This window comes from Sinocyclocheilus rhinocerous, unplaced genomic scaffold (assembly GCF_001515625.1).
Source record: "Sinocyclocheilus rhinocerous isolate Xijiao unplaced genomic scaffold, SAMN03320098_v1.1 scaffold725, whole genome shotgun sequence".
Lineage (NCBI taxonomy): Eukaryota > Metazoa > Chordata > Actinopteri > Cypriniformes > Cyprinidae > Sinocyclocheilus > Sinocyclocheilus rhinocerous.
Genome location: NW_015659002.1, coordinates 266,099 through 274,309, shown reverse-complemented (window position 1 = coordinate 274,309; position 8,211 = coordinate 266,099). Strand labels below are relative to the sequence as shown.

Sequence of the window (8,211 nt, the reverse complement as noted above, 5' to 3'; positions counted from 1 at the left end):
CCTTTTGGTGAATTACAGTAATTGTTTTCTAAGAATAATTATGTACTGTATGTACCGTAAGGGTGATATTGGCCAAATTTCAGCTGTAGTAAGTCAGTCTTGTTACTACAAATGTACTACAGCCTTTGGAATATGAAAAAACCCTTTTGGTCAATTACAGTAATGTTTTTTTAAATTAATTATGTACTGTATGTACAGTAAGGGAGATATTGAAAAAATTTCACCAGTAGTAAGTCAGTCTTGTAACTACAAATGTACTACAACCTTTGGGACATTAATTTTTTTTCTTTTGGTGAATTATAGTCATTTTTTAAAGAAAATAGTTGTGTACTGTACATACAGTAAGGGAGATATTGTCTATGGCGACATATTGGTTAAATATTTCCTGTCAGTTTGCCTGCAAGGCATTTACTATGGCGTTGTAAACATAATTTGTGTTGTTTATTTTTTAATTATTATTTTTTTTAGTACGTTTTGTACTGAGAGGTAAATTTGCAGATGGTCCCTAAAGCAGCCTAGGCGAATATCCAGCGAATATCAAACCTAAAACTAATTTTACCACGCTAATAAAACAAACATGTTTTTTCATTTAAAAAAGTGTGAACGTATGTTTTATTCCTGTTCAAAGTTGTAACCAGTGCTAGAATACAGTCAAAAATTGCTCAGGTAGACCCAATAGAAAGTTGCAAACAATAAAGGTAAACATTTTTTTTTTTTAAATTAGTCAGCATGGGAATTTCTCTTTGGTCACACCTCTATTCTGACTACTGTTTAGTGATGATTTATATGAGGCAGAGTTGCTTTAAAAATGCATTCATAATAAAGCCTTTAAATATTATATTTAGCAAATATGGTTGTTGAATTAATATTCTTTTTAATATGCTTCAATTTCTGGAGTTTTGACGCATAACAAAATCGTTCAAAGGTTTAAGCTGGAAACTGCTCTGGTCATTTACACCAGTTATGCTGAAAATTGACATGAAATCAAAGCACTTTAATTTAGTTGACAACACTGTAAAATACAGCAACAACTTCAAGTAGGTTTTCGTCACAAATGTTACTGGTGGGATTAAATGGGTTAAAGCTTTTTTTCTTTTTAAATTAAGAAATTGTAAAAAAATTTAGGATTAAAAAAAATACTTGAATAACTAAAATAAGAAATATTCAAACTTGCTGTAACATTAATTCTACACTAGTTACTGTGTAGATGTGAGGACGTTCCCTTAGGGATATACTGCTTTTCATGCCAAATGTGCTTGGTGATTGGAAGTAATATGCTAAACGATCTGCCCTGCATGCCTTGTAGTGACACATCTTTATTATTTTTTTCCCCTTTTCTTTCTTATGTCCATGAGGGTTGCTTTGAATAAAACAGTATTTAGTCCACTTTCTGAATTACTTGTAGTGCCATTATCAAAGCAGTGCAACAAAGGTGTCTGATTCCTGTGAAGCTGACCATTCAGCAGTAATGTTATCTAACTCTCTTTACCGTGACGCAGAAGTATGTTTGAGCTTGCATGCTCAGCAATGACAGATGAGACATTTAGGAAATGGACTTTATTCATAGCCCATGAACAGGTGCCTTCTAGATAGGCCTGTACGGTGACATAAATTTTTAAGTAAATATAATGGGCGATATATTGCATCACCAAAAATTATTGAGGTCATGTACATATATTGCGCGATAAGTCGATATATTGATTATTGTGACAGGCCTACTTCTAGACCTTTGACAAGGGTCCCCCCTCAGACCCTGATGGTCTCGTCATCTCATAACGTGACCTTGATTGACTGTTGAACTTTGTGTTGCCATGCCCTTAGCATGTGACTAGATAATGCAGAATCTTCACAAAGTGGTTTGAGGACTACAATGACGAAAAATCAACGGCATCAGAAGTGATTTATGTCTGTAGTTGGTCATGATACTTAGCCTGATTTAAAAAACAAAATGTTCTACAACTTAATTTCACAACATTAGTTTTATATGAATATAATTTAGCAGATACACCTGGCTTTCATGACCAAACCTAATTATGCATGTCCAACATCATGACAAACATCTGCTTTCACTGCAAAACTGGTAGACAATCTTTTTTTTTCTACAGCTGTCTGGTGCATGCGAGGACATGTCTATTTGAATCCTTTGCAATATGAATTCTGGGGAAGACTTGTGGAGTTGTATGGGTGTTGATCACATAATGGACACCTCTCTTATTTTCTAATAGGGTGGTACGAAACCCTTCTCTGAAGTCATCAAAGCTAACATCGGTGATGCACATGCCATGGGACAACAGCCAATCACCTTTCTCAGACAGGTAACCAAAAATGCACAACTTATTCCTGTCTCATAGTCCAGTGTTTCCCAACCTTTTTTTAGTCACGGCACCCTTTGGAATCAGTGGTGGCAATCAGTAGGCTAATTTCTAATGAAAAGACCTATGTATATGATAGATTTTAATGTAGGCTTTTATTCATATGTAAACATTGTTTAATTACCATTATAACTAGCTATCTCACTTTTTTTTGTTCACTCAGTGTTTTTTTAATTTTACAGTGGGGTAATTTTGGTGCAGTAGCACGAGATAGCTTGATTTCAAACTTTGAATTGAATAAAAAATGACAAGTAAGCAGTCAGTAATAAAATAAGAACAAGTAAAGAAATTAATAATGATAGCACAAATAAAAAATAACGACAGTTTTTCAGGTAGGTCTAACAGTAAGGTTCAGATATTTAACAATTATAGATGCTTTTTTGAACATTTTAGCAATTTAAAAATATTAAAAAATGATTTTTTACACTGCACCCCTGCTCTCGACAGACGGCACCCCGGTTGGGAAACACTGTCATAGTCAACTATCTTGATCTTGAATTAAGTTATTATAGCATTAAAATCGGCATAAAAATGTAGATTCACTTTATTGATTTTCCAAATGCATGTCATAGATCTGATTGTGAACATTCTTCAATAATTTAGTCCACTTAAACCCTCAACCCTCAAGCTCATATAGCCTACATCACCACCATTTTTTAAATGTAATGCCCACATCTCAAAATCCAGTCAACAGCAATTGCAAGAAAAGATCTGTTGGTACTTCAGTGTTATCGCAAGTTTAAATGAAGCACATTGTTTCCCATTTTTGCAGCATTTATATTTGGTTCCCCTGAACCGTTCACTCACTGTGCCACAACACAGTGTCTTTTTATGAATTATGCTATGCTCCTGAAACTACATAACAGATTCTTCAGCTCATTTAGACTGTAAAAACAACATAGAACCTGCAAACAAAATCAGTGACCTTTTTAGCATGAACACGTTTATTCAGGTTAATGAGGAGTCCAGCTTGTGCTCAATGTTGTATGGCATGAAAGAAAAGCAGCTTTTGTTGACCACTCACAGTTTTGGAACACACTGCAAATTCCAGTGGAAGACAGTCTCTTATGATTGGCCTAGTTTAGTCCGAGTTGATCTAGCCTTTCATTATGAGCTGAACAAAAGCTTATGTGCAGCTTGTGAAATACGTTTTCTTGAGAGCCAACAGATTCTCAGGCTTGCATGACAGTCATAGTTTCTGGTCAGTGTGGACAAATGATTCTTGAGCTCATGTCAAAATTAAGGAAAATAGAGTCAAAGGAAAAGGAAAGCTGCCTTTTACATGTATTGTTATTATGGCTTGGAAACTTTGGGAGGGTCTGGACTCCACCAGCCATCTGGTCCAGACTCTATTTGGGAACAAAGTTCCTGCTCCAATTGCTGATCCTCCCCTTCAGTGTGCAAAAGGAATGAATAATCAATGGAACATTATTCTTACAAGTTACAACACAATACATAAAGAAATATTGCCAGATTCTGAACGAATCCATTGCAGTTTATTGTTTTGAATAATTATATCATTGATTGCAATTGCAAATGGACTTTTAGCATTTCGATTTTAGTGGAAATACATGTGCATAGAGTGAACACGTGCATAAAGACCATTGGTCTGTATTTGCTCTAAAATCATTTAAATTGCACTCACTGACTACAGACAAATAAGAGTGTGGTTTATCTGTGTGTTCATTTGTGCAGGTGGTGGCTCTCTGCACATTCCCTGAGCTGATGGACAGCCCTAGTTTCCCAGAGGATGCGAAATGGAGAGCACGGCGTATCCTGCAGGGCTGTGGGGGACACAGTCTCGGTGTGTGCATTTGTTCCTCTGAGGATGTGTTGTTGAAACTGGTTAAGATCATGTTATAAATCAAAATGTAAAACTCAGTTTACAGTGTAGCGATTGGAAAGGATCCATGATCTTCTGTTATTGCAGATCATGCAGTTCTCAGCAAACAATAGACCTGTATCGCAACACTCGGTTGTATTCAGTGTTTTGCTGCAGTAAGTGCTTTATGAGTGCTTGCGCATGTGTTTCTGTTACAGGGTCATATAGTGCAAGTCCCGGCGTGGAGTGCATCCGCAAAGACATCGCTGCATACATAGAGCAAAGAGATGAAGGAGTTCCTTCAGACTGGGAAAACATTTACCTCACCACTGGGGCTAGTGATGGCATTATGGTAAGTCGTTGTATCTTTACAATCAGTCAGAGACTTGACCCGCATTGCTAACAAAACCAAACTTTGTTTTTAAGACTATTCTGCGCCTACTGGTGTCTGGAAAAGATTCTTCTCGGACCGGTGTAATGATCCCCATCCCTCAATACCCGCTTTACTCCGCTGCAATCTCCGAGATGGATGCGGTACAGGTCAACTACTACTTAGATGAGGACAACTGCTGGGCACTGGACATCAATGAACTTTACAGAGCTTATCAGGCTGCCAAACTGCACTGTCAGCCAAAAGTCATTTGCATCATTAACCCTGGCAACCCTACTGGTTGGTATAATGTGAAGCTATTCTTGTGTGCTAGGAAACATAATGCCCTTGTGTTTGTTTGGATCCAGTAGCAGGTGTCCTGGAAAGAAGAACATGTCCCTTTTACTCCCTCATGTTCTTTTTCCAGTCATGATCCCTCGTGAGTGGGGACTGAGGCTGAAGAGATCTAAAATTACTTCCATATGATTTGTAGGCAATATTCCAAGTCTTCTGAAGCTGATAGTTTTGTGTTGATGAACGGAAACTAGTTTAATCAATAATTTACTGAAAGTTGCTTATGGAATGAAAAATATATTAGAATATAGAATATTTTGTGTAGAATTCAAATTGGTCGGATACGTTTTGTGGTCTGCCCAAGCTTGTGCTATCCTGTCTCTGGAGTGATGATGTGTGTTGTGATGGTTCATGTGATGCTGATGCACATTTTTTTGGAGTTGGACACTTCAGGTGGTTAGATGAAATCTGGATTGCAGAATGAGTCATCAATTTTTGATCTGCATTGATGGAAGAGAGAGACTATAAATATAATATGTATGTGAGAATCACTGTATTAAAATATGGCATGTCAAGATGCGCTGTGCTAGGTTTGATCATGTTAATGCTATATATATATATATTTTTTATGTTTAGGTGAACTATCCCTTTAAATTCTGTCATCTCTCTTCCTTCATCCCTGTTTACTCTTTACAGGTCAGGTCCAGAGTAAAAAATGCATTGAAGAAGTCCTGCACTTTGCATATGAAGAGAATCTCTTTGTTATGTCAGATGAGGTAATCTCAATATGTGCTCTTTTGCATTTACAATTTGAATAAGAAAATAGTTGAGCTATCTTTAAACATGTACTACCATTCAAATGTTTTGGGCCAGTGTTTTTTATTTTTTTATTTTTTTACTTTTATTTAGCAAGGATGCATTAAATTGACCAGAGTGACCGTAAAGACATTTTGTAATGTTACAAGAAGTTTCTATTTCAAATAAATATTCTCTTTAAACGTTCTATTCATCAAAGAATCTTAAAAGAAATGTATCATGGTTTCCACAAAAATATTAAGCAACAATAATAATAGTAAGAAATGTTTCTTCAGCACCAAATCAGCATATTAGAACAATTTTTTTTTTTAAGACTGCTGATGTCAGAGGAATAAATTGCATTTTAGATTTACATTCATGCACTTTGCAGACGGTTTTATCCAAAGCGACTTGCATTGCATTTAAGGTATATGCTTTATCAGTCCATGCATTCCCTGGCAATGAAACCCATAACCATGATGTTGTTAGTACCATACTCTACTGATTGAGCTACAGGAATGCTTTTCATTTTAAAATATAGTATTTTTCATCAAATAAATGCAGCCTTGATGAGCATAAGAGACTTCTTTCAAGATCATCAAAAAAATTGTAGCGACTACAAACTTCTCAACGTTAGTGTGTATTTAAGTTTGAAACTATTCCGAAGTATGTGTGCCTCAGTTGCCTGAATCCTTCTAATTTAACACATCTGACTCCCATACGACTATTATGTACCCAAATGTTGGTTTGTTCTGTTGCTGGCAGGTGTATCAGGACAATGTGTATACTCCTGACTGTCAGTTCCACTCCTTCAAGAAGGTGCTCTATGAGATGGGTCCCGAGTACTTCAACAGCGTGGAGCTCGCCTCCTTCCATTCCACTTCCAAAGGCTACACGGGAGAGTGAGTATTCCTGTTCTTGAACCACTGCAGTGGAAAGCATGTGCCTTAATTTGAGATGGCCTCCTTAAGATCAGCTTTCAGTGACCCTTCACACAACTTCACATGACATGACCACAGTATCCTGAAACACATTTAGACATCGTCTGGCTTTATAATTTGCGATTTTAAATAGACGTGATGTAGAAATATCCTCCACCTTCAGTGTGAAGTTGGCATTTGTAAGGACATGAACTGGTAAAATTTTAATGGTAGCTCAATGTGCTGGCCTAAGGCATTGTTGCATTAATATTTGTTAAACCCATTCGTCTAGTTGTTCAAAAGACCAAAAGATTCCTCTGATACTTTGTGGAATGTGGCCTGACTGGAATTTAGTGTTTCTCTGACAAAACCTCAGATATTTATGTTTTTGGCTAATGAACATGGCAAACTTGTCCAGCAGTTTTGAGAACCCGTGGTGGCGTGTCCATGTCGTTCCACAGATGTGGCTTCAGGGGTGGATATATGGAGGTGATCAACATGGATCCTGAGGTCAAGGCCCAGCTGGTCAAGCTTTTATCAGTTCGTCTGTGTCCCCCCTTGGCTGGCCAGGCTGCAATGGATGTGATTGTCAACCCTCCACAACCAGACGAGCATTCGTACAAACAGTTCCACCAGGTTAGTGTCTGGTGAAGTAAAGCACATTGTGTGCCGACACTGACAGTAATGCGATTGTTATGTGGTTTCTAGTATGTAAAACTCTAAATGTTACGCATCAGTAACCTGTTATTACATAAACATCCCTGAAGAATTTTTATGTTTGGGTTTGACTGGGCATCATTGTGTTTGTTTGATCTCTTTCAGGAGAAATCATCAGTGCTGGGTGCTTTAGCAGACAAAGCTAAACTAACTGAGCAGATCCTGAATGCAGTTCCAGGAATCAAGTGTAATCCCGTCCAGGGGGCCATGTATGCCTTCCCTCGAATCTTTATTCCTCCTAAGGCAGTGGAGGAAGCCAAGGCAAGTGCTCCTACTTCACCAACACTTGAGCTCTCTAGTGGAGTGTTTTTTTTTTTTTGCTTTTGGTATTGTGATCCACTAGTTTCCATGGAACTCTGCATTATTCACAGTAAACTTCTTTTCAGCGCCACTGATCTAAGTGTTGTCTGATTAAAAAGGATGTAACCAGTAGAACTAGTTCAGAACAGTTCAGTCATTAAGAACTGAGTGAATAATTGCTTGCAGAATGGTAGTTTGCAACAGATAATAGTAACTTTTGTTACATAATTACGCTTGATGTTTGCACTGCTCTTCTACTCGAATGAAACTTCTGTGTTTTGTAACTCAAAAAAAAAAAAAGACATACTTGAAATACATCAGAAGAAAGTTAGAAATGCAAGTCTGAGCTGTCACTGAGGTTGTGTGTCTGAATTTGGTTCGGCAGGCTCTAGGAATGCAGCCTGACATGTTTTACTGTCTGAGATTGCTAGAGGAGACAGGAATCTGTGTTGTTCCTGGTAGTGGCTTTGGGCAGAAAGATGGAACATATCATTTCAGGTAAAGTTGTTGATCAAACAAATTCAAATATTTTATTTATATATCAGGTGAATTTTTCCCCACCCATGACTTCCTGTTAGAACATGATTTGAAATCTGCCATAATTGGTCTTTTTTTTTTTTT

At 37.2% G+C, this 8,211-nt stretch overlaps 1 protein-coding gene across 1 annotated transcript in view; it reads left to right on the top strand.

The window, feature by feature from the left end:
* LOC107723139 (alanine aminotransferase 2-like) overlaps positions 1-8,211 on the top strand; it is an 18,956-nt gene that overhangs the window by 9,436 nt on the left and 1,309 nt on the right. Inside the window, exons 2-10 of the mRNA XM_016531667.1 lie at positions 2,226-2,315; positions 4,068-4,176; positions 4,413-4,546; positions 4,621-4,864; positions 5,555-5,634; positions 6,419-6,555; positions 7,035-7,209; positions 7,396-7,551; positions 7,976-8,088. Of these exons, the coding sequence (XP_016387153.1) occupies positions 2,226-2,315; positions 4,068-4,176; positions 4,413-4,546; positions 4,621-4,864; positions 5,555-5,634; positions 6,419-6,555; positions 7,035-7,209; positions 7,396-7,551; positions 7,976-8,088 (1,238 nt within the window). The remainder of the gene's footprint in view (positions 1-2,225; positions 2,316-4,067; positions 4,177-4,412; positions 4,547-4,620; positions 4,865-5,554; positions 5,635-6,418; positions 6,556-7,034; positions 7,210-7,395; positions 7,552-7,975; positions 8,089-8,211) is intronic.